This window comes from Acanthaster planci, linkage group LG09 (assembly GCF_054643075.1).
Source record: "Acanthaster planci isolate LZ-2023a linkage group LG09, COTS_SCS, whole genome shotgun sequence".
NCBI classification, from domain to species: Eukaryota; Metazoa; Echinodermata; class Asteroidea; order Valvatida; family Acanthasteridae; genus Acanthaster; species Acanthaster planci.
The window spans coordinates 89,403-116,148 of NC_141785.1; the positions used below are offsets into that span (position 1 = coordinate 89,403).

General features: G+C 42.1%; 1 protein-coding gene across 2 annotated transcripts; it reads left to right on the forward strand.

Moving 5' to 3' along the window:
* The first annotated feature begins 19 nt into the window (after nucleotides 1-19).
* On the forward strand, nucleotides 20-26,477 carry golga3 (golgin A3). 2 transcript variants are annotated; one of them, XM_022240619.2, is made up of 16 exons: nucleotides 20-169; nucleotides 2,495-3,546; nucleotides 4,605-4,739; nucleotides 5,035-5,151; nucleotides 6,981-7,147; nucleotides 7,980-10,349; nucleotides 13,232-14,320; nucleotides 14,646-14,739; nucleotides 15,042-15,256; nucleotides 15,992-16,135; nucleotides 17,208-17,342; nucleotides 17,928-18,044; nucleotides 19,090-19,215; nucleotides 19,345-19,538; nucleotides 19,906-20,019; nucleotides 20,727-26,477. In XM_022240619.2, the coding sequence occupies exons 2-16, from the start codon at nucleotides 2,553-2,555 to the stop codon at nucleotides 20,950-20,952; spliced, it is 6,237 nt and encodes a 2,078-aa protein (XP_022096311.2). In that variant the 5' UTR covers nucleotides 20-169; nucleotides 2,495-2,552; the 3' UTR covers nucleotides 20,953-26,477. The 2 variants fall into 2 exon arrangements, with proteins under 2 accessions (XP_022096311.2, XP_022096312.2); XM_022240620.2 differs by lacking the exon at nucleotides 20-169 and adding an exon at nucleotides 186-384.
* The last annotated feature ends 269 nt before the right edge of the window (nucleotides 26,478-26,746 follow it).

The window sequence follows — 26,746 nt, forward strand, 5'->3', positions numbered from 1 at the left end:
TTAATTGAATGCGTGGAACTTTGCTTAAGTCCCGTGATTTTAGGCAACTGTATCTCTGTCGTGTCTGTACACTGACCGTACCGGGATGTGAGCGACTTTCGTTTTCACACATCGATCAATTACAGATTTACAGTAATTGTTGACCGTGGTAATGTGTATAAATATCAAGGTATGTTTTTGTAAGTTTATATGCACAGTTATATCATTTGATCTGACAAAACAAAGATGACTTAGACTTAATTTTAACAATTTAAAAGTGAATGAAAATAATGATAACATGCCTGATTGTACCAACATGCTGAAGCCTCTAACACTACAGCAGTAGCATGTCTAACAGTCAGGGGTACGCCCATTATTGACAGTGTGACCATCATGACCATGCAGGTACATGTAGCTTAGTTATAGCCAGCACTTTGTCAGATGAATAAAGGATGAGGGGAAAGAGTTCTATATACGGACACCACAGAATGCCGGTCAACTCGGGGGAGTCGTATGCATGCCAACCTTATGCACCAATTCATACTCTGACCAACTCGTACGCCAACCAACTCATACGGTGTGTAGTTGCCTGCAAAGTTTAGTTCATACAAGCATGATCTTGTGCTTAAAAATAGTTTGGCATTCTGCGAATGTAAAAAAAATTGAGACTAAAAGCTTTTTTGATGCACAAGATATATGAAGGAGAATTTCAGAGAAAAATGTAGGTTTTCTTCCCGAGCAACCTGGACCTCCCAATAAAACATAACTGAGATTTTGAATTTTTTGTTTAATTTTTCTTTAGCTTTTTGAGTGTTATTATTTCAACTATCATTTTTTTTAAAATTTCCTAGCTAAAATGCAATTTGTGATGAGTTGATGGTGTACAAGTTGGTCGATGTACGAGTTGGTCAGTGCATGAGTTGGCTTGCGTACAAGTTGGCTTGTGTACAGTTGGTCGGCATACGAGTCGACCGATCTGCATACACTGTACGAGTTGGTCGCTGTACTAGTTGGCATGCGTACGAGTTGACCTGTTTCCTTGACACCCTTTGCACAAACCCTATGACATGTATGAGACTGGTCTGAAAAATTGTGTTTTCTAATTAAATGACTTTGATATTTCCCACCTAAATTGAACTTTTGTGGACATGTTTTTGCTTTTTGATGGAATAATACATGTAGGTCACTTTAGAGAATAATTACTGGTGTCCAGGTATGGAACTCTTTCCAGATAGGGTAACCAACAAGTATCACATGTATCATGAAACTGTATTTGAGATTTAAAATAAGAGAAAAGAAAACACCAAAAGTGAACAAAAATGATGGGAAAGACTTCCATGTACGTGTACCTGTTTACGGACACCACTTGACACTGTGCACAAACCCTATGAGACTGGTCTAAAAATTCTCGAAGTGTTTTCTATGTGAATCCCCTCGTATTTTCCCTGCTAGATTTGACTTTTTAGGTCATATAATTGCTTTCAAATGGCTGCATGTAATAGACTGTACATGTAGGGTAAAATCAGTCAGTTATACAGTACATGTGAATTTAGTTACCCCAATCATGTAAAAACTCTTCAAAACTGGTAACAGCCCAGTTGTTCCAATTTTATTCACCTGTACTCTTTTGATATTCAGTTCTGTTGGATGACCAAAGTTGGGCATGCCAAGCTTTAAGGTTGGCATGGTTTGGCATGTCCCAATTATCATGATTGTTTCGTGGACATCGTTGAGGCAACTGGCGGAGGTTGGGCATTAAAGGCACTCTAAGGTTGCCGACCAATATTACTAATAAGCTGCCATAGACAACATTGACAAATACCCCCCACTTCAAAAAATCAGGAAAACTACAGTTTCCCTGGTGTGTAAGACGTACATGTACACCTAATTAAAGCTCATTTCTTCATCTTTGTTTTTCCTTGTTTTCCTTTCAATTTTTAGTGGCTTAATCAATGACTTTTGAAAATACTTCTCTCCGGAGAAGATCATCCCCCCCAAAAAGAGTCTCGAAGCCAAACACCACTTTGGAAATTGATGCCCACATACATGTACATGTATACACTTTGTTGCAAAAGCAATAGGGAATGCCCCGTTTTGCCCAGTATTTTTAGAAGTACAAGCTGGCATTCCGGATTGTTTCCATCCTTCTTTCCATCATCCCAGGTACATGTAGTTCATAGCAGAGAATTTGACAGCATGCAAATTTATTTGGTCTGTTCAGGCAAGTTTGGGCCTACATGTATTCATACCTGCAACCGTAACTGCTCAGATGTACAAAGTGACCCACAAAAGTGGGCTGGGTTTGCAAGTGCCATTTGAAGTGATTGGCAAAGAAATCACTGTATCTGAAGTTATCCCACTGCAGGTTTTAGTCTCAAAGAACAGAAAGAGCATAGCAGGGTGACACCAGCTTTTTTTCAGACTACAGACTACATGCACAGTACATACCAGTACCTGGTTCTAATCTATAGTTGTGCCTGTAACGTGTGTTCTGTTCTTGTTTCACATTTAACAGCTTATGCCAACCATAGCGGGCTGGCTTACTGGATTACAGACAATAATGTTTCATTTCAATGGATGAGTCGGATGCATATGCCCTGAGTGCAGCTAACCAGCGGAGGGTAAGACCGAGGGGCAATCCAGGGGGATCCTTTGATGTTCTGGTAGCGTACGACTCTGACATATATGTACCAGAGTCAGTGACTGACCAGTCCAACAGGAGCGAGGAGACACTGCGAGAGCTTGCCGGACTGTCCCAGATCAGCCCCTCGTCAGCCAATACTGCAAGGCAAGACTACCAGGAAGTGTCGCTTGTTCAGGGCAGAGAAGTGAGCCACATCCGCGAAGTACCCGTTAGAGATGTAGACAGTGATATTGGCATTCGGGAAAATCATCCTCTGAGCAGGGTACAAGTTCCTCTTGAAACCCAGCATCAGTTTGATTTATTTTCTTCGACCTCTTTACCACCATCACCTGACAGGCTGACTTCCTCAGTCAGGCCCAACGCACCACAACACCTCAACTCGTCTGAGCCCCTCGTCCAAGGGGACAGAAACTCGGCCCGGTATCTTCGCATTCTCGTGCCACAACAGGATACCAGCTCTCAGCCACTCTTTTCCCCAGATTTCCACCACACCCAGCCAAGCTACAGCAGGAACACATCCCACAACTTCAGCGAGACAGAGCTTTTTGACAGCCTGCCCAGCACTGCAGAGAACCTCCTCCTGGAGAGTCCCAGTGATTCCCCCGCCCACTTCAGCCAACTGCGCCTGGCCCTCAACAGCTTAGAATCGGACGGAGAGACCTTCCTCTCTCTGGACGACAGCATCAGTGAGCCACAGCCAAGCCTGACCAGCGGCTCAAGCAAGCTACCTTCCAGACAGCAAAGCCGTCAGCAAAAACTCCCAAGTCAGGGCAAAACATCCGAGAAATCACAATTTTCGGAAAGTGGCCTTGAGCAGGAACTCAAAAGATTAGTGGTGCAGATATATTCTGAAAAGGCAACAGAGTTTGTTCCTATTGCTGGACTGTCACTTGGCCATCTTTCAGCAAGTACTGTAAGCAAAGGTAAACTACACCTTCTGTAAAAGTTAAGACAAGAACATTTCAATATATACATGTAAGTGTATCTCAAAAGAAAACGTTGAAGTTTGATTGTTTTGATTGCACAGACCGTATTATACTCAAAAGCAAAGATTGTATATTGTCGCGTAGCGGTGCAAGATAGAAAACTTCACCATGAATGCGCGTAAAATGTTGTAATCGCCTGGGTGCCATTTGAGCAAGCAATTCACCTGTGCAGTGCACGTTAACGCGCAGGCGCAGTGCCAGGCACTCACATCCAGTACGTTTGTGCGCACTCGCCCCCTGTGCATTAAGGTCCACTGCGCGCAGGCATATCGCTTGCTCGAATCACACCCACAGCGAATACACCTTTTTGGCAGAATTCCCCATCTTGCTTCAGTACGTGATGCTATAAGATGTTTGCTCAAAAGTATTATAATATGTCTTAAAAACCATTTTAAAAGGAGAATTACATTAAAGAACTTATTTGAAAAAGCAATACTCAACTGTTGTCACCAATCTGCAGCCTCCAACAGCAATTGGTTTGTGTTGCCAGTTCATTACTGTTTTAGTTATTATCCCTCCTTTTGCTGTAACCGTTAAAACCAGTCAAAAATTCCTTCCACTTGATTTCTCCTAGTACACAGACACATATATGGAATTTGATTGATTTTGACTGATAGGACAACTGTGTCAAGAATGTGTCTGCTATTGGTGAAAATAGAGGTAGCAATGAATAGTCTGGTTAGCAGTCCCTGCATTATGGGTTGGACTATGGACTGAGATTCAGTCAATGAATGTACAGTATTCGAGACATAGGTATAACAATTTTGCAGGTACATGTATGTCTGTATGTGCACCTTGATTTTGCTGATCAAATGTTTCCTGTGCTTGGCAAATTTCTGTGCTTGGTTACCATATAAAATTGCACCTGGAAATACATGTACATGTAGCGTCCAAACTTACAAAGCTGGAGCACATGGTTTGCAATAGTTTTCCCTATCAGTGGGTTTCTCCTCCTGCATAATGAATAAACTTTGTTTCTATTGCTGCCCTCGTAGATAAGCAGTCACACACCATGGATGACAGTCATGCTACCCTTGTTGACTACCAAGATGATGTGCTATCATCAGGTGCCATGAGCTCTGGAACACTACCAGATATTTCTCATGGGGAGATGGGGGATAATACAGGGAGTAAGTATTGAAACAATGATTGTAGTACTTTAAATTCAGACTTTTTCAGTTGAAGTTTTTGTTGTATTTGTGGTTATTCTAACCCTAATGCCTGAGGCATCTGTGGCTTTGAATCTTCATGAACCCTCCAAAATTGTGTCCTTCCCAGTAAACCCATGCAATCTGTACATGTAGTTCATTTGAATTTACATGTCTTTTCTATGTAAAACACAGCTCAAGAAGGTGTTGGCTGATTTGAAGGCGATGCCACCATAACCTTTATTTCAAAATCAATTTTTTTCCCCTACATTTACAGGAAGCCAGCCATTTCTCTCAGGGGGCCAGCCTCAGCAACCCAGTGGAGTCTCACTAGGTGACCTGTCTAATCTGTCGTCTACCGCTGATGCATTAGCCCTACAACGCTCTGTCATCGGTGAGTGGCTTATTCCATTAAGCACAAGCGCAGTGTAATGCTGCAGAGTGTGAAGTTACTGTCCGACATCTGCCATTTTCTAACCCCTTTTGATATTTGTCCAACTAAAAGGAGAGGTGACGTGACAAAATATCCGCAGGGAGTGCAAAGGTAAAAGGCCCATAGGCAAAATCTCCATGGTGTTTTTGCACTTGCTTTTGTTTGTATGACATTCAAGCTATGAAAACTATTTTCTCACCTGACCGTGTTCTGTCTAAAGTTGGTAATGGCAGAATGACATTGATCCTGCTAGTATGCTTTGTTTGACCACATTTTGGGGCCAAACTTCATGCACTAATGCTGCTATAATGGGCCATTCTCAGTAATGTATGTGACAAACAAGTAGGGAAATCCTATGATTGACATCCTTGCTTGGCCTCTGAAAATGGCCCATGTATACTTCCATCATGCCATTAATATGAACCTACTCACCCCAGTTGAAAATTTTTAGTTTTATTTTTTTTTTTAGCTTTGCCGCTTTGGGTCAGAGATCAAATAAATGTTAGTTACGCATGTGACATCAGACAGAAACAGGTTTTTTTATATCAAAACTTGTTTTCTAAAAAGTCTTTCAGGTCATCAGGATTTTTCCCGCTTTTTGTATCTGCCCTGAGTTGAAGTGCACCCCCAATGGCAAAAGAAAGACAGATGGTAGTAAATTTTCCAAGCGGGTTCTTGCACATGTTCTGCTTGTACACAAAGACTATACATTAAGGAATAATTTCATTACGTGCACTCAGCGTGCTCTGTGTTAAACACGCCGTTGATCTCCATTATAAATGCGCACCTATGCGGTGAGTACCAAAAAAACACGCCCTCTTTTGTTCTGCTCAGAGCGGATACTGTGGCTGTCATTTGGTTAATAGTGATTTGGGTCACTGATGCACCCAGCCTTGTTCAAACGTGTGGCAGCCTACCAAGTGAGTATGTCTGTATGAGGATGTGTGGCAAACACTTACTCTTAAAAAACTGGCCAACTTTATGGACGAAAAACAGATGGAAATATGTAACACCAACATCCTTTGCTTGTTTTTGAATGAATACTCTTTTCCTTAGATGTTTTCACCTTTTGTTTGTTTTCACCGGAAGTGAAATCAAGTTTTCATGGAGGCATTTGCCAAAAAAATGGCTTAATGCACCCAATAGCATGCAGGTTCTGTGGTTCCCATGACTAAAATGGAACTTTAGTGGATGAACTTGGCAGGAAAAGAAATGTCGTGCAACTGTTGTTCCTCCCGGCGTGAGATTTAGTTTTTGTAGCTTTCAAGTCATTATTATCAACCTCAACTTCAATTTTCAAATTTCAATATATGCTAAAATTGTACAGAAAGTTTGGAACCAAAGAGAATGTTTTTTGCACCAGAATGTTCGGTACAGTGGCATTCATTGAAGTAGTATTTCTCTGTATGTTTGTGGAAACCATTTACACTGTGTCAGTGGGCCCCAAGTTAGTGTGATGAGTATTTGTGACGTGTTAAAAAGCCTTTGGAATTAAATTATTACAGCGTATGTGTATATCAACTAGGTAAAAGTCGCTTGTACGTTTATTGGCTTTGAAAAGCAGAGGTCTCTGCACTGATAATGTTACACTTCGTTCATGTATGTGCTCGTGAACTGTAGCCCCCCTTGGTTGTATAGAAAGCACACGTGTACAGGTATAAACAAAGTATGACATCATCAGTGCAGAGGCCTGTTAAATAAAACAGATACACTATGAGTTTGTTAACAATGACGACTTCATGTGATGCATGTGTTTCACATTTCACTGTACAAAACTCTTACATATTCAGGTAAAAGCCCAACCAAACCAGCATCAATGGAAGAAATAGCCGCGGCGATTGCAGCAGCAGAGAAACAGTACCGACAGAGACTACAACACTACAAACAGCAACAGCACTCAGCACCTCCTAACCAGAGTCCTGAACAACTGCACAATGGCAGTCCAGCCTTCAACAGGGTAGGAACAACCAAAGGAACTCCCTTTTCCCTGATCATTTTGCACGGTGCACTCCTGAAAGCATTGATGCTAACCCTTTGGGATGTGCAGGCTAGAAAAAACAGTTGTGTATGTTTAAGAAACCTGCACAGTGTAACAAAACTAGCTGGTCAGCTGTCCAGTAAAACTGACTCATTGTCTTTGCCAGCTATTATATAATCAAACAGGAAACATGGAGTGAGATTATTTCTCATCATCTGAATATTTGCAGTTTATTCTGTTGCTGTCAACCACTCAATGTAAATAGCAAATAGCCGTTTCTGTTTTCTACCATTGCTGTGTCTGGCTGTGTCTGAGTTAGATTAATGTGCAAGAAAACCAGAACTCGGCTGTTCATAGGGGTTGTACACGTGTACATGTAACCACATTTCCCCTTTACCAATCCTCTGACCAACACATAAGGCCAGTCCTGGAAGACGCCATATTGTGGTGTTACCGGATGCCAGCTAACCACCTCAGTTCCTTCAAACTCTGTAGGATTGAGGCCAGGCAGGGCCCTATTAGTATGGCTCTTCATGGGGCTTAATGCCAAGTAAATGTACGAGTATGAAGAATCTGCCATTGATTTTCTGCACAATGATTGATGTTGACGAATTATGGAGTATTTTGTTGCAAAAAAAAACCTATGGGAGTTGCAGCATTGTAATCAGGGGTTTCAGTATTTTAATGATATGTATTACACTTGTTCTTGCTTTTTCATCAAAATGAGTTTCCACATTTAAATACTGGAATGCTTGAAACTCAAGTTTACAATAACCTTGAAATAATTAAATCAACTGATCAAATCTTGCAGGAAAACTTGGATGAGATGCCAACCCGCCTTCCAGCGACCCCACCAAAGCAGGCCTCGGACACCGAGGACAACCTGAACCATACAGACTCCAGCACTGGACCCACCAACACCACTTCAGAAGCCTTGGCAAAAACCAAACCGGTACCCACTACCACCAGGGTGCGTCCTGGCTCCCTCATTGGACAGAATACAGGACTTGCTGTCAGCAGCGCAGTGGGGACCAAATTTGGAATCCCGCCCTCAAGTATGGACCATAGCCCCTCTCCTATTGAGACAACTAACAAAGAGCGTATTCTGTTTCGCAGTCCTGTACAAGCCATCACAACAACACGAGGTGGTAGAACAGTGTCTGTTCACAAACCCAGTCACCAGAAAGGGGACGGCAAGACATCAAGAAATACCTCCAAGAAGGTCGATAACCAAGTCTATGCCTCGCCAGCTGAGATGAAGGCATCCATTGCTTCCAAGAGCAGTGACCCACCGGCAGAAACCAAGCCAGGCAAACCCACTCAGAGTTTTGTGGCCGTGATGGCAGCAGAGGATCGATTTGAAGTTCAGGAGATAGGCATAGAGCCCAACTCCGAGGTCATTGTAACCCGTGACCTTCAGAGTGTCGGAAAGAGACACCTTAGTGGTGAGGATCTTCAAACCGCAGCATCACATTTGCAACCAGAAATCACCCAGCAGTATCCTGAAGCTAGGTCAGATCAAATGACCAAGGAGGATCAACCCAAACAGTCTTTTTTGGGATCTTTCTTCCAGTGGGGTAAGAAGCAGGACCCTGAACCCCAACCTCAACATAGCCCTAGTCTCCCAGGTGTCTCACAACCCAGCTCTCCACCACCAGCAGCTGTAGCAGCAAGCAATGCCACGGATCATAGCATCAACACAAAGTCCCCCTGTGCTGGTCTAGGACAGCAGGCAGCCGCAGAAAGCCAGGACTCTGGGATAGACCTAGTGCCAGTGCCAAGCAGTGTGGGAGAGGTGTTTCATGCCGAGTTTGAGCCAGTCCATTCTTCCACACCTGTCAAGCACAGACTTGGAAGTAATGGCCCTGTCGCAAGGAAAGAGGTGGCATCACCTGATGTCGCTAATCAGGCACCGCAGTCCAATGAGGTAGACTCTGATGAGGAAACTGACTCTAGGATTCAGGCATCACGTCTCAGACCAGTAAGAGAGCCACCCATTCAGCATCAACCTCTGGTCACAAAGGATAGTCCCCAGCAACCCAGTAAGCCTCTGGTGGCCCGATCCAACCATGTGGGAAACAGCACACCTGGAGCCAGTGTGCGTAGGAGAGACTTGCACAAAATGCCAACGACATCACTGATGTCAGTCTACGGGTCACTGAAGACTTCCAGTCCTCAGTATGGTGCAACACCGATCGACCACGCCGACTTACAGAGTGTGTTACGTGAGAAGGCCAACCTTGAGGGAAGGTTGGAGACATTGGCAGCAGAGACAGAGTCAGCCCTGCAGCAGCGAGCGGAGATGCAGACCCAGGTTGCTTCGCTCCAGGCTCAGCTCAAGGCAAATGCCTCTGCTGCCGACACAGCACAACAGCAGCTCTCGGCCATGGACAGTGATATGGCCGCTGCCATGCAAAACCAGGCACAGCTGGAGCAAGCCCTGTCAGCGCTACAGACCAGCTTAGATAGCAAAGAGGAAGATTTGGAGGCTCTGCAGAGGGAACTGCAAGCCTCAGAGGTGACAAGTCAGAGGCTGAATGCCAGGATGGAAGAGTTCAGAGAGGCCATGGACACCAAAGAAGCAACAATTGTTACACTGAAAGACAAGATTGCTGCTGTACAAAACGAGGCTGAAAAGGCCCATCAAGAACGGACGCAGCATTTGGCCGAACTCAAGACACTACAGGGAGATGTGGAATCTTTGACCAGTGCCAAGGAATGGTTTCAGGAACAGCTGCAGACAGCCCAGGAAATGCGCGGCAAGCTCCAGAAAGATCTCACCGAGACGCAGAATGAGGCCAAGAAGCACGGGGCAGCTGTGGAGACCCTGAAGGCCGAGAAAGCACAGCTGATGCACCAGCTGTCCGAGACCCGGCAGCAGGCGCTCAAGGAGAAGGAGCTGATCGCCCAGCACCTGGAGACCATCGAGGCAGACTTCCTGGCCCGGGAGGCTGCCTTCCAAGACCTCCAGAAGGAGAAAGTAGCTGTCCAAGAAGCTGTCGCATCCAAGATGGACCAGATGAATGAAGAGAGATTGAAACTTTCCAACTTGATAGCCAGCTGCGTGGAGCTGGAGAGACAGCTGGACAGGACTCAGAAGGAACTGGCAGATAAACAAGCTGATGTTAGTAACCTTGAAGCTGAAAAGAAAGAAATGGTGAAGAAACTTGCCCTGGTTCAGGTGAGTGTAAAGTCCTGTTTGACCAGGCATTGTATTGATATCTCTTATGGCAGAGGATATCCTTTGTTTTACCTCCCATGTACATGTACATAGTTGGATTTTTGCATGCTTCGTTTTGCTTTTGGCAAATATTATTTGGGATTTTTCAAAAATCTGGTGTTGGTTTACAGATTTTTTTGGTGTAATAAGTTAGGTGGAATTATCTGGGAAATAATATTCATGTGCAACTTGGTAAAGTGTAGTACAGGCAATCACAAAGTACACTAACTGATGTTACTCCCTCTGAAATATTGTGGTATGCACAATGGGTACTTGGGGGAAGTGGTAGTGAAAGAAGTGGCAGAATGAGGTATATTGTGTATTCCCACGCATATACGGGAATGTGTGCAGCGGGTCCAGAACATAAGTATGAAGCAAACCAGCAACACATGCCATGTGTTTTGCACGTGTTATTGCAGCAATTCATAGATGCCATTTCGAATTGCATACGTACATGTGGTGGATTCCATGTGGCTTTCTACCGGTTGATTTTTGGGATGGTGCAAAGGAAGTGACTCTCGATAATTTGGCATAATGGCACATCAAACAATTGACTTAGATAGGGAGCTGTCTGTTGATAAAGGCACCAACAATCTGTGGAGGTTTTCATGATGGGAGACAGAGATGGATTGTGAACATGGTGAAATAATGAAAGCGGATAGGGTACATGATGTATTGCCAAGATTTCCTCATAAAGATTAATAAGTTTGGACACTGCAGATGCTTGTAGTGTGATAAGTTGCTGAAGTATGATGTTGGAGACTTAAAGGACGTAGTACATTGTAAGTGTTCATTAACAACCTGTAATACTTTGAATTTATGATACAAAACTGCTGCAAACTGCTTGCTGACGTGACTACAGTGAGCTAAAATACAAATCACAAAATATGGAGGGCCTAACATTTCGGTCCGAGCAGAATCTTTCTCAAAGGCATAAAACATGGACCTCCTTACTTGTGCATGACGTATATGTTCATTATCATGCATAAAGTAAGATAAATGAAAATGTACATTATGCACATATATAATATGCATACATGCATGTGTTAACCCTCCTTTGCTGAAGTCACTCTTTGAGTAAGCCACACAAAGATGCACAGCTGTGTCGTGTCATGCACTGCACCAACTGTCCTTCACAGGAATATCAGATTGCACTTTTGTGCTGCCCAACAACTGTGCTTTACTGTTTCATGTGCATAAATGTGCAGTAAACCAAATGCAGTGAAGAGGACTGCACAAAAGACCCTGGGTCATTTTGTGCTGGCAATCTACTGTGTACACACTGAATCTGTGCATGTTTGAGTTCCATATAGAAAACACATGCAAAAATGTGACCCTGGGCATTCTTGCATATTTGTTTATATAACGGGTTTTGGCCTTTCCCAACGTATACATATATATCAATAAACACTGTATGCTCAGTGCTTGTCCGAGAGCTTGCGAAAAAAGTCACAGGCTTACTCGGGTGGGACTCGAACCCACGACCTCCTGCTTACTAGTGCAGACGTCAGCTGGCTGGTCCGAGTCAGATGAAGCAGCGGGTACCACGAACTATTTTCAAAATGTATTTTTGCGTTGGAGAGATGTTAATTTATATAACAGGTTTTGCCAACATATATATTAATTAATAAACGCTGTATACTCAGTGCTCGTCCCGTTATGTCAGGGGTGAGACCGGAAATATATTGCATATTTGTGCTGTTAAACCATAAGTTAATATTAAATTAATACAGCAAAATGTACATGTACATGTACATGCCATTTACCATGTTTACGTATGTATGTACATATATACTATATATATATATATGTACTTGTACGTACATGTATATGTACAATAATATCAACCAGAGTTTGTGGATTGTTCATTGTCCGGTCTCACCCCTGACATATCAGTACATGTTTCCACTGTGTTGAATTTTAAATGAACGACACAAAGAATATCAAATATAAAACTTGCATCAAGAAGTTCTAACCAGCTTTATGACAGGCTGGTTCAACCTATCTAAGTCATATCTAGCAATGAGTATTGCATTTTAACCACTTCGCGCCGGGGCATTTATGAATGTTGGCGATGCTGGGATGGGATAATTTTCATTATTTTCTGTTTTCAAAATTCTGTAAAAACTCATATCTTCATTTACTGGACACTTACACGCACATGAAGGACCAGTCTGGTTTCCACTCTAATCTGACAGACAACATCTGTTGACGCTGGAGTATTTGAGCCAGGCCTGCTGCCTTGTAAAAAGAGCCCAGATTGTGTGGTGTTACATAATTTTCTTTTGTTCACGAACCTGGCGCAGTGTGCTGCTGACCTCTTTTCAATAGGGCCAGATTAGCGTGCAGCAGTACAGTGTGGCTCATCATTGCATTGGTGGAGCGCTTTTGTCCCCGGTGGTAATCTGCTCGCGCTAAACGCCTCCAAACAGTGGTATACTGTTTCAAAACAAGGCTGGATTATCTCCACTATTGAGAGTAACAAATCTTGGTAATGCCCAGCAGCCTAGTCTTTTGTTACGAGTACGGTCTTTTGTTACAAGGCCCAGTTCCCTTAGTCCGATTTTGGAGACCCCGACCATGCATATAAAGAATATGTGTCCAGTACCAGAAACCCCGGCAGCACGTGGTTAAAGCTTGGAGTAATGTGCAAGTCATAGCATTGTACAAAACAATTTTAGCTTTCTAATGGCAAAACTGACAATAAAAACTCTTTACCCCAAAGTCAGCGTGTTCAGTTTTAATGCCAGCCAACGTGTATAAAAGCAGATAAACCAGTTTCTTTTATGTACTGTAGTATGAAACTTTCAGGAGTTCAATGCTTTACTGTTTGCTTCTCATAGGAGTCTCTGCTTGCTCGAGACAAGGAGTTAGAGGCATTACAAGAAAAGTGTATTGATGCTGAGTTAAAGGTTAAAGAGCTCCAAAACAGTGCTCTGGAGCAAGAAGGGTCCCTGCAGAGCTACCGGGCTGAGAAGGCAGCCTTGGAAGCCGCCCTGGCCACAGCTAACCAGGAAAAGAGGGCCTTTGACGAGGCTCTCCAAAACCTAAGGCAAGACATGGGGAAGGTTGAGCAGGGCTTCCATCAGATGAAGCAGGACTTAGGCAAGAAGGATACCCAGATGGAGTCCTTGCTGCGGGACAAGGAGGATCTCCAGATGCAGCTGAGAGATGCGGAAGAGCAGCTGCAGCATCATCAGCGGAGCATGAGCACCTTCCAGGAGGACATGAGCAGCAAGGAAGACCTCCTCAACGAACTGAACAGAGTCAAGGATGCCATGGAAGACGAGGTGGCTCTGCTCAGGCAGCTTCTTGAGGCATCCAAGAAGTCCAACCAGGAGTCCCAGGCCGTCAGCGCGGGCCTCCAGGATGAACTTGCCCACAGCCGAGGCGAGCTGAAGGACCTGGAGGCCCAGTTGGAGTCGGCGATGACAGAGAATGCCCACCTTGAGGGCCAGCTGGAAATGATGGCCGACGAGCAGCAGCGCTTCTCCAACCTCCTGGACGAGAATGCCAGGCTGAAGCAGAAGCTGGCTGAGACACAGAGCACCACCCACCGAGAGCTGGCTGATGAGCGGGCCAAGGCTCTGCGCCTGGGGTCAGACCTAGCAGCCACCCAAAAGGAGCTGAAGGAGAAGCAGCGCGTGTACGAGTCGGCAGCAAGCACGTTGACCAAGAAGCTGAAGGAGGCCATGGACGCAAAGCAAGCCGCTGAAGCTGACATCGAAGCCCTGCGGCGGGACGAAGTGGCCAGCAACATAGAAATACAGAATCGCCTGACTGCTCAGCTGGAAACCACCAGGAAAGATCTCTCAGATGCCCAACAAGAGAGGGATGACCTGATGAGGCAGCTGGAAGAGCTCAAACAGCAAATGGAAGAGGAAACAACAGCTTACAAGGAGAAAATGGCAGACCTGGAAAACCAACTGCAGGTACAGTGATCACTGTTACAACAATTTGGTGGCAAGCTTTAATTTTACCATGTAGAACTTTAAGAAGATGTGATGTGTAGTATGTACTCATTATAAAGAAAATCATTGAAGGTATGCACGAACCTTGTTTCTATGGGTATACAATTAAAGTTTGGTAATTGATTGCTCAAGAGAGTAAACCTAGACAGTCCTTGCTACGTTTCTGCAAAGGCCGCACTTTTATGATTAAATTCTCTGTGATAGTTCTGTTGCAAACTGTCAAACAAAACATGACAAATGCGTGTTATCAACCATGCCTGATGTCATTTCATTCTTTTCATTGCAGGCCCTGAAGGAGTTATGTGAGCAACAACAACGAAACGAAGAGGCCAATCGTAGGATGGCCCTGGATCTAGAAAGAGAAAGAGGCCGACTGGCAGGTCAGTGGAAACATTCTACATGTATGTTTTTGAAATTGGAGCTGTAACTCATGCCTTTTGTAAGTAATGTTTTGAGTACATCGTTATTTCTGAAGCCTTTTGGCAGATTTGTAATCAAGCAAACGAGTCAGTCACTTTTCAAATGGCAACATGATGAAGAATGGAATGGAATTCACTTGAATACCTTGACAGTTGAGACTCCAATTGGGATTGACTTGTGGTGAATCCATTGCAATGTAGCCCATTTTGTTGTAATACTTAAAAAGAGAAGCTTGCATCAATCTTTGGTTGTTGACATGCAGGTGTTCAACAGAGTCACTCCGCCTTGAAGCAGCATGCCAACCTCTTGGAGGCAGCCCTGGGCCGGCGGGAGACCACGTTGGCCGAAATGGCTGCCCAGATGACCACCAACAGCCAAGACTGTGCGGCTGAGCTGGACCGTCTCCGAGCCAAGCTTCGGGATGAAACCCAGGCTCTGAGGAAAGAGAAAGAAGCCAACAAAGGGCTTCAGAAGCAGGTAGGCAGTCTGTAGATGCTCACTTGGAGATGAGTGGCTGTGATGTCTGTGCACATTTGATTGATTAGGCAAGAGAACCTCCTTTGGACTGAATTTTAACCAACTGGCAGTCATGTATTATACAGGCCTTCAGTGGTAAACTCAATAACGTTAAGGAAAAAGTGATGCACTTTCAACATGTTTGCATGCCATCCCCCGCATAGTGTTTGGATTTGTTAGGCCTGTAGACCTGAGTTGGTTCATCATAATTGTGTGTGCTTGCCGTACATTCATTGATCCAAGGCCTCCAGATCTAAAAGAAAAGCATATTTGCTAGGTCTGAATCACTCACAGACACACTTTCTGCAAATTCCATGGAGGTCATCTAAACTTGATCAGCTGATATGGTCAGCTGACGTAGTATAATCGTCAAACTATCAACTGCCTTAAGCAGCTTTTCCCTCAAAATGTTACAATTTCTACAATCCACTCTTACTAGTTAGAATGTGGAGTCACATACAATTTGCATGCTCATGTATATCGAATGTTGTTTTGGAGTCACAGGTTCTGTTGAACAACAGATGGCATTCAGATTAGCAGGAAGGCTGTTTTGTGGCATTTTTTCCTTGCATTGTTAAGCTGTTGATGAGCTACCTTAATCCTAACTCTCTGTTTCCTTCACTATCCACCTGGATGTTTTGGATGAATTCTTATGAGTAAGGAATTTTTCATGACTTACTTGATTTGATGTTGCAGGTTGCTCATGGGAAAGCTGAGATTGGTAGACTACAATGTGACATCCAGGATCAGGGAACAGTGTTGGAAGAAACAAGGATGTTACAAGACAAACAGGCTGACAAGCTGCAGACACTGCGGGAAGAACTCAATAAGAGTATACAGGTGAAATATAGTCACTATGGTAGGAACTCGGTGTGAGTATACAGGTGAGATATAGTGACTACAGTAGGAACTCAATAAGAGTATACAGGTGAAATATAGTCACTATGGTAGGAACTCGGTGTGAGTATACAGGTGAGATATAGTGACTACAGTAGGAACTCAATAAGAGTATACAGGTGAAATATAGTCACTATGGTAGGAACTCGGTGTGAGTATACAGGTGAGATATAGTGACTACAGTAGGAACTCAATAAGAGTATACAGGTGTAATATAGTCACTATGGTAGGAACTCGGTGTGAGTATACAGGTGAGATATAGTGACTACAGTAGGAACTCAATAAGAGTATACAGGTGAAATATAGTCACTATGGTAGGAACTCGGTATGAGTATACAGGTGAGATAGAGTGACCACAGTAGGAACTCAATATGAGTATACAGGTGAGATATATTGACCACAGTAGGAACTCAATAAGAGTATACAGGTGAGATATAGTCACTATGGTAGGAACTTGGTGTGAGTATACAGGTGAGATATAGTGACCACAGTAGGAACTCAATATGAGTATACAGGTGAGATATAGTGACCACAGTAGGAACTCAGTGTGAGTATACAGGTGAGATATAGTGTCCACAGTAGGCACTCAATGTGAGTATACGGGTGAGATATAGTCACCACAGTAGGAACTCAGTATGAGTATACAGGTGAGATATAGTCACTGCAGTAGGAATTCCATGTGAGTATTCAGGTGAGATATATGCAGTAGGAACCAGCTGGAAGTTGTCAGGTGCAAGTTTGCTAAAGTTACTGTGGAACTCAGCTGTAGTTAGGTTTATTCACTTCAATGTAAGTTTTTCAATCACAAATGAAATAGTTCCATATCTCAAAAAGAATTTAGCATTACTTTTTCTGTTCTTTTGTTGAGTTTTGTTTGTAGATCAACCACACAACCTGGAAAAAGGCTTTGCAATTTCAATTCTCAAGAATAAGTCAAGACAGAATATGTACATTTTCATGCCTGTAATGTATGAAATGACATTTTGTGAAATGAAAGAAATATTGCTATCAATAGCATGAGGAAGAACAGAAAGCTAAGACTGAGGAGGTCAGAGGTCAGCTTGAAGAGGCCAAAGGTCAACTTGGACAATTGAAGAGGCAACTTCTGGAGAAGCACTCCAGAGATCCTGTCGTAGCTGAACAAATCAAGGCAAGTACTGATGAGAAATATGAATTCTTGACAGTCCTCAATTAGTTTAATTTCCCTCTCTGTTGACATTGTCTGTGGCACTTGTTGATGCCTAGTGTGGTATTGATGTGATTTAACAATGAGCGCTCACTGTAACCGTGTAGAGCTATTCTCTACAAGCAGTGTAGCCTGTTGTCAGATTTTATATGAAGTTCGTATGCTGCCTGACTGTTTTGAGCTAGATCGACAAACACAAACATCTGAGAACTAACTGTAGCAAAAACTTCCAAAATTCTTAGCAGTTTCTTCTGCTCAAGCAGCTATCAAACTCAGTCTAGGTGGATAGTTCCACTTGTACAAACCATTTCGCCTTAAAACTGAAAGAAAAGATTGTAACATAAGGTCAGTGGAACACAAAAGGTGTACTTTGAGGATTCTGGTAAAAGATTACATTGCATGACCTCTAACCCGTAACAGTCACACTGCCTCTCAACATGAAAGCAAAGGATTCACAGTTACAGAGATCCCCTGTAGGTATGATGAGTGATGTTTACTCAGCCAAAGTAAGGGATCGGTCATTGATGTTGAGGGTATCATTCTTGGCAGGCCCTGGAATGGGAGAGTGAGCAGAGAGGGCGTGAAGCCCAAGCCGTGAAAGAGCAACTGGAGCTAGCTGAGCACAGACAGAAGATAGAGATGGACAATGCCCAGGCCACCATACAGGTACAACGCTGTTGTAGGGAAGACTTTAGACTGCACAGGTCTCTGTGCAGTTTTGTTACAGTCTTGAAAAACTTGGAATATTTGCATATCATTTGTAATGATCAGTGTGGGGAATGTTCAGCATTGTTAACATATTCTCAGTATGCCCTGAATGGGCATAGCTAATGTTGTAATGGAATGTTTTAGTGTACCCTTTGCAAGATGCTAGATGGCGCTGTTGAACCAATCATACAAGAACTCCCTTGTTGGGACTGGTTGGCACACATGCTTTAAAGCACACACAAGGACCTGAAAGTAAACAGTGTTTTTATGTCAGACCTCACATCAAACTTCAAGTACCAAGGTATTTGAAGCAGGAGGCAGCCATACCCACCAATGCTCGAACTCTTAGCCAGAAGCCTAGTTAATGTTAAAATTTGTTGACAGTAGTTTTTCATGCTAAAAGAGCTGGGGGTGGTAGAATCCGTCCCCTAGTACAGTTTCTTTAATATGGTTGCTTTGCTGTTTTTTAAATTGTCTTGCTGATGAGCATTTGAGAGTTTTCGACTGATGTGTTGCTGTCATTTTGACTCCAATTTAATGAAAATTGGACATACAGGTCATGCAAAGTACTCATTTATCCAATGCAGGTTGGTCAAATATGGCAAATCTTCCTACTGACGTACATCATGCATACTGGCCTATAGGTGTTAGAGTATGAATTGAAATGATTATAAAAATAAAACCTTATGTTCAATTTAATTGAAACTTTTTGGATGTACATTGTACAATGGATGGCTTTTCATGCATGCTAAGTTTCATGATCATTGGACCTTCAGGGTTCCTTTTATAGGAAGATGGAATCCCTCCCACCTCTAGTTTGAAAAAGTTGGAAGAAACTTGGCTATTGTAGCATTAAATTCCTACTCTCTAATAAATATATGTAAGTATAAAATGTTGAACTCTATGTTGTAAATAACTTGTGGTTTGCACTTTATTTTTTCAGTCTTTTTCAGTGGCCTTTTTGAATTTCAGTATAAAGATCTGGCCTGTTATTATGTTTCAGATGGGAAGAAAAGAGCTGGAGGCACTGAAGGCAGAGTTGGCTGCTACACGCAAGGAGAAGTTTGCTTATCAAGGAAAACTGAGTCAGTTCAAGTCAGCGCTGAAGGCCACGCTGCAACAAAACAAGGTGGGTGTTGTCCTGGAAGCTCACTAGTTTGTGTCAAATGATGACAGTTGTGTGCCACATCAGTTCTGTTGACATCGCACAGGAATAGTTGTAATAGGAAAGTCGTAATGTCTGTTTTCTGACCTCCAGCTTCTGAAGGCCAAGTTGAGATCACGACAGAAGGACAGAAATACTGCAGCTAGCCCCAAGATGGCCGCTGGACCGGTTGCTAGCAGCGACGTTACCATGGTACCCGATGACATCATAGTGCCTGAAATCAGCGTGGACGTGGAGGCGTTGCTGAGTAGTGATGACAAGGATGGAATAACCGCAGCCAGTAGCAAGTAAGAATTGGACTGGATGTTGTTTTGCTTGGCACCAGTCGTACCTTCTGTGCATGCTGATTGGTGAACGATCATGTACACATATATGGATGGCTTTGCCACTTGGTGCACATTTACATATTTGATGAGATGACCTCATGCCAGAGGTCATCAGGACAACCATGTACTGACTATTCTCAGACTGTATTTCGGATGCAGGCTGTCACCACACGTGGGATCTGTGTGTTTGCCTGCATCCTGTTTCTTTGATCTCTAGAACTCTGAAGCTTGCTATGAGATAATGTAGAAAACACCATACATAATGGGCAGACTTACATTTTTCTGGGGGATGATTGCTCCATCTGTTCCCTTGTATATCTACCTGCAGACCCCTGGCAGCACTACGAGGCTGTTTGCAATCAGTCAAGGATCAGATGGGAGGACTACAGCAACAGATGGATAAGCACACCTCGGCTGTCAACTCCTCCTCCAAAGCATGGAAGTAAGCTCACCAATCCATAAGCCTGTTGCTTTATTTTGTGTGAGCCAGTTTGCTATCTCAGTCTGAAATCCTTTCATCTCATCTGCTATTAAATTTGTTCACCCAGTCAAAAATATTAAAGATTGAGGTGTAGTTCACATGTAAGATGGTACATAAAAACATATTGCAAACTGGTATTCTCAAAAGTTTTGGACATTGAGTACCTCATCTTTAATTTCATTGGTACCCTCAGTGATTTGAAATGTTCACAGTGCACAGTTTCCCAAGAGGCAAATCATCAAATTGATAACGTACGCATTGGTAATTGGAATACTACTGATGGATGATTCAGGCTGTTGGAATGAAATGAAGTCTTTCCTAATGATTTTCAAATGAAATAAAGTCTTTAATCCTAATGAAGTTTAAAGAAAATAATGCTGTCTTATCGATCTGTTAATAAATTGGTATGCATTCTGGGGACTGTTTGTCTGGGCACCATACCTTGGATAATTTACTGAAAACAGCTTTTTTGTTCTTTGAACTGTCCATCTGTACAACCGACAATTCCAATCAGTCAGTTTGTTGAGATTGCTGCTGTGAATTATCCATTCCCCTTAGACAATTTTTTTAAGGTAACCAGTTTCACGCTGGTCAGGGGTAAGAGTATGTTTTCATATTTTGCTGTGTGCAGTGCATTTGTTTTATTGCCAATGTCACTGTCTTCACAGGGACGTTGAGTCGAAAGTTCGTGACCTGCGCAAGTCATGCATGACCCCACTCGATGGTTCATCCACTCCACCCAGCAAAACCTCAAGGCGTTCATCGCCAGCCGCCCCCCCAGACACGCCCTTGGCCACACCCAAGATGCCTCAGGCCACGCCTGCAAACAACTTGCCACGACCAACTCCGGCATCGATGACCTTTCCCAGCTTGCCAAACGTCCATGACATTTAACCCTTGAACTCTGACATCATGTAAATGATGCAGCCAGTGCCAGTAAGTGGATTTTGTCATGTTTATGTTTTTAAACATTCTAAACGCCAAGATTGTAAACACTTGATGTCATTTTATGTTGCAGTTCTGGAAGCTAATATGGTGTGCATGTACAGTACTTTAAGTTGTCACATTTAGCAAATTATTACCAGGATTCAAGCCCATGACATTGTACCCAGAATCCCTTTATGTGATAGGTTACTAATGCACTATCAAGGGATATTATTCTTTCCTTCCAATTATATTGCTTTCTGCTAAAGATTGTAGTATTTACAGTGGAACGCCGTTATAACGAACAAGATGGGGTCCACGCTAAATGTTTGGTACAGCGGTCGTTCGGTATAGCGAATTTAACTGCCGAACGTTTCGTTTCCATGTTAAATAGTGCCCTCTCTTGTCTAACCGAAGTGCACCCTCTTGTGATACCTTGGTTTGCTGTTTTCATGATGTTTTGCCATTGCATTCAAGTTTAAGGTTTCTAGACATATATCTGTCGCGGGGTCTATCCCAGATTAGGGAAACCCTGATGATGTAATTCTCTACCGGTTCGATCAACTCAACAAAATAAAAAAAACAATAGTCATTCAAGATTTAGGTTAATGTACAGTTCGAATTAAACGGGAACTTTAATTCTGGTCACTCGCACGATCTTCAACTGGAAATTGAAGTGGAGAAATATGAATCAGAAATGCAATCAATGACAAAACACATAAATGAAAATACACAGAATTTACAATGATTTATATAAAAAAAATATAAAAAAAGGATAAGATGATAGCGGCTGCGTCTCCTACGGTCTCGTCTGGGTCTTGCTTCCGCTTGGACTATGACCGCGCTCAGTTACGTCCGCAACACGTGATCAGAAAGTCCACAACAGACGAAAAGTTCAAAGTTCTTGAATGTATCGAAGCGAATGAGGATCCCGGGGACGTCCAAGGAACGTACCAGTAGGCGGCAAAGGGAAACTTCAGGGAAAACAGCAACCGTCGGGAAGAGGGTGAAATCACTGCAACGGGGGATCAGAGCAGTGATCAACACAATGCAACAGCTCCAAAAGGGGTCGCCAGGTCTCACCTTGGCAATCGGCAGGGGGACCTGTGCCAGAGAAATGATGGGTACAGCAAAATAATGCAAATTCGACAGCGACGATTCCAATCCAACAACGGAGAGCGGTGTGCTCTACCCCAGGCAAGGAGTGGAATGCCGTTCTTGCACTTGACCAACCCATATCACTCCTGGCCAGGCTGTTGCCCCCCACATTGTTTTAGATAACACACAGGACCATGCCTGACACAAGGCAACACCAAGATGGATGTCTTAGGAAATTTGAGGAGACAGACTGACCTCCCCTACAAAAATAGACTTACACTAGTCATTCACAAATTAGCAAAAAAACAAAACATGGCAAATTTGGGGGGGTATGACATATCTGTTAATTATTTTTGTTTTTTATTTAAACTTGAGTCAAAAAATTGATATCAAGTTTATCCTAAAAGTCGTAAAACTACCACTCAGGATCGATCTCAGATGCATGCTGTGGCGAATCTAGGTTAATTTTTGTATCAGCGGCGCTCTCTTTTGACTATTGTTAGTGCAATGCCACCATGCGCGTACCTGCGTTTTTCTTCCGCACCCGATCATGTGCAGTCGCAAAACCAGCATCTATTCAATACCATTGACAACTAGTGGCTTTCCCTTCTAATCCATGGGGAAATAATGGCCACTTGCCACTTTCCAACATAAAGAAACACTGACTGTTTTATCATGTTGATGTTCGGGAATTACAAACGACAACTGAATAGTGTTTGGAAGGTTATGTGCACAAATTATTGGGAGCCAAGGACGATGTTCGGTACAGCCAAATGTTCGGTATAGTGGCGTTCCACTGTATTGGAAAACTGTATTGTGAATCTTTTATCAGACTGGTGACTGACATTTTGCCTCTAAAAGTAGTGTTGTGTCAGAAAACATTTCATAAATTTAGTGGGGGAAAAATCAGAGTGAAAAAAAAAAGCTGTGCAGTGTGTTTGTTCTCCCGTTATCCCTTTGTCTGAAGTGTCAGTTAAGTTCTGTGCATTCAATGGCCATCATTTTATCTGTCTTAAGGTCATTTTACGTTTTAAGTGAGGTAAGGCATACTTTTATTTTTGTAGTGTCTTTGATACCGTAACACAAATAAGCATGTCCAGTTTTGTTTTACGTGATCTTTTAACATGTAGGCCCTCTGTATACGAATACTAATAAAGATGTAATCTTGACTTGTAGGGAAATCATCATTATTTAAAAAAGAAGATAAGCTCTGCTGCGACAGAAAGATTAACTAGTATTATATGAGTTCAACTATTCAAAGGTCTTTGCATGTTGTAATTTAGTGATACGTTACATTATGTTAATGGTGCTGGAACCATCAATAGCTGCATATTAAGATAGAATGATATTGTACATATCCACCTCAACAGAAATATCATCCAGTATTTGTACATGCTTTGCATACCGGTAGGTCTCTCTCAAAATGTAGGTTTGAGACAGTATCAACCTTCATTGTAAACTCTGAAATATTGGGAGGAGAATAATCTCTATTCATGGCATTGTAAAAAATGAGAACTTTGTATATAGATTCAAAATACCTTTCCAGTGGCTGTTTTTATATTGTCTCTTCCTAAAACCAAACAAACTTGTCTCTTTGGCCTACCCCGATTATTTCATTGTGTGCCTCATAAATATCAAAATTATGTTTCTTGTCCTGGCAATAACATTGTTGCAGGTTTAAGATATAATAACAGGTGCTTTATTAATCCTTAGCTAGCTGGATATGCCTAGATAAATCCTCAGATGTACTTAGTTTGATTTGGGTGGTTGTATCAAGTATTATCATTAACTGACTCTTCATGTTGGATTTCATTAGGCTCAGCAGGACTGACAAATTGCTGGTCGTGGAGTTTGTTAGTCAACAGAGTTAGGATACTTGAAGGTGCCTTAACTAGAACTCCCTTGAAATTCATGAGAGGAAACTTCCTCAATCCCTACTAAATCCTTCACTGTGGAAGAAACCGATAAAACAGTCCTAGTACTTGATTCTTTATTCTGAGCTCTATCTTCCACAAATCCATAGATCCACTAAAGCAGACAGGTTTCCCACTACATGTACATGTAGGCTCAAAGATCAGGAAGGTTCAGGTTTAACACTGAAATACATCAATCAGTCTTCGCCACCTTGACATTATTTACAGGTTGGCAATTTAAATATGTGAATTTAGAAATAACTTTCCAGCATTTATTGTATATTTTCTTACAGCGCTCACAGGTAAATCATGGAAGATGAGAAATGAGGTAGACAGCTTCATTGGAAAAAATTATCTAGGGAGTTAGGATAATGTTTTCTGCTGGAGTTGCCAAAAATCAATATTTGGTTTAGGAACAGGAGTGAGGTTTTTATAACACTGATAAAATGACAAATTTGATGCATTGAAAACGTTTGGCACATGATTAGTTCTCCCGTTGCTTTAGTTCCATGGAACTACTGCTCAGCATTTTTTTTTTTGGTGAAAACCAAAAATGAGCAGGGAACCAGTGATGAGCAGTATGTGTCCAATGCGTCACATTGCCTGGAAAACTACTCGTGCATAGGAGATACTCCCTTTGCTTAGCATACTCGTTTACTTGGTATCTGGATTCAGATTGACCCTGGACTTTTTGCTTAGCTCATTAATCCATTGAGCAGTTGTCTCTCTGGCACAGTATCTGAGCTAACCATGAAGGCTTACGTACACAACATAAAAACGCTGAACACTTTGGGACATGTTACTTTAGTCACAGATCAGAGATATTGGAAACAATTCTTTGCTGGCATGGTCATTGAAAAGTCACTTAACTCTCATGTGGTTGCCATAGAATCCATTGCCATGGTGATTTGAAATCACACTGAGTGCTTTGCGTGCGTTATTGGTGGCGAAAAATAAATCTAGCTAAGTGCCTTTCAGTGAAAGAGTCACATTTAATTATTGATACATTGACCTGCTGCCAACGGACTGGTTTAAATGGGTCTACCCATGTTTTTGCACCAACCCTTGAAAATGGGGACAAAATAATCATACTGAAGTTGCGCGTACATGTACATGGAAATGCTTGTATACTTGATTCTGTTTCAGTGAATTCCATTGCAACTGAGCAAGATCAGTCAGTGACTAAATTTGAATCTTCAGAACTTGATTGTGCTAGATTGGTCAGCTTCATTTTGATCGCTGTTTCAATGCGCTAGTACTTGAACCTGTAACTCACAGTGCCAGATGGTGTGGGTTCATATCCAACTCCAGTCAGTTTGTGTTCTCTTTTACATCTTTGCCGTCATTCAAGCACAGGATGATGTATTTGATATTTCAGAAATTGTTACCAGAAACCTGCACTTTGTGCATTATTATGTGTGGAACAAAACACCCGGGAGAACACTTTGCCGGAAATCCACCATAAATCTTGTCTTCCAGCGTGTAACAATTGTAAAAATTATGAAAGATTGGAAAACTGGACGTGGACATAATGTTGGTAGGTTTACAAATGCAATGTCATTGATAGAATTGAATGTAATGGCTTAAAAGTTACGTGAAAGCAATAATTAAATTATTTAATAAGCATGTGACTTATCCAACTGTATTTGTTTAATTTATCTCATGTAGTAATCAATATTCATTCCACTTATTGCTTGATGCAAGAGATATTTAATAATTAGATTTTTGTTATACTGTGAACTCTAAAGGTTTCATACAACCAAAGCATAATCATAATGCATATAATTACTTGGATTTGCTAGAATTTGGAATTTTATGGCACTCCAGGTCATCATACTTGTGCTCTTCTTAATACCTAAATAATGTTCTTTTCTTTTAAAAAACCTACAGGGTACATAAGTTGCAATGCTTTATTTTGGATTAAATCAAAAAGAAGTAATGGGAATGTATAGTCTAGTGACATGGTCTTACTTAATTAAAATGTAGCCCCTGTTGTAGACAGTCAAAACTACAGTGAAATACATGTACATGTACGTGTTTATTTTGCTGGTATCAGGTCTATTAGCTTTTCAGTCACATACTGGTCTTTAACAAGCTGTATCCAGTTAATCAAGATATGAAATGCCAGTGAATAGCATATGGGTTTGTATGCTATGACAGTGCGTTTGGTTTAAATCTTGATGTTGCTAATTTGGATATTAATTTCTGCAGCTTAGGGAATAGGGAGTTTTCAACAATGGTTGGGTGGGATCTTGGTGCTTGTGCTCTTGAGCAAGCCATTTTATCACATTCACCTTTCTTTCTAAGACATAATTGGTTCTTGAAGTTAGAGGTCAAAGTTTACAAAGCTGCTTTTTATCCCAAGGAAGCTAGTGTTGTGGAAAACATTCCCATAAGTGTTTCGTTGTATGGTTATCCACTTTTTATTACAAAGACACCAACATGACAAAAGAGAAAAAGAAATAAAGTTTTTGTTGTATTGAAGGCATGCTGTATTTCACACATTTACAATCGTCATCAGTGCTTAATATAGCAGGAAGGTGTTGAACAGATACAATTGCCAAAGAACAATGCACATTTTCTGTCCTGTTAACTGTTAAGACCATCATGCAAATAGATGTTATCTTGAACAGACTTCTCATTCTTGAAATTAGCGAGCCGCAGCATATTTAAAATGTTAAACTAGACTTGCCAAGGTTTAACCCTAACCCTCCTCAATCCTTCACCTGTTGGAGGACTGAGGAGTGTTAGGG

Coding starts and splice junctions, on each gene's coding strand:
- golga3 (XM_022240619.2), top strand. CDS start 2,553: ATGGATGAGTCGGATGCATATGCCCTGAGTGCAGCTAACCAGCGGAGG. Junction 4,740..5,034: donor GATGGGGGATAATACAGGGA/GTAAGTATTGAA, acceptor CTACATTTACAG/GAAGCCAGCCATTTCTCTCA. Junction 10,350..13,231: donor AGAAACTTGCCCTGGTTCAG/GTGAGTGTAAAG, acceptor TGCTTCTCATAG/GAGTCTCTGCTTGCTCGAGA.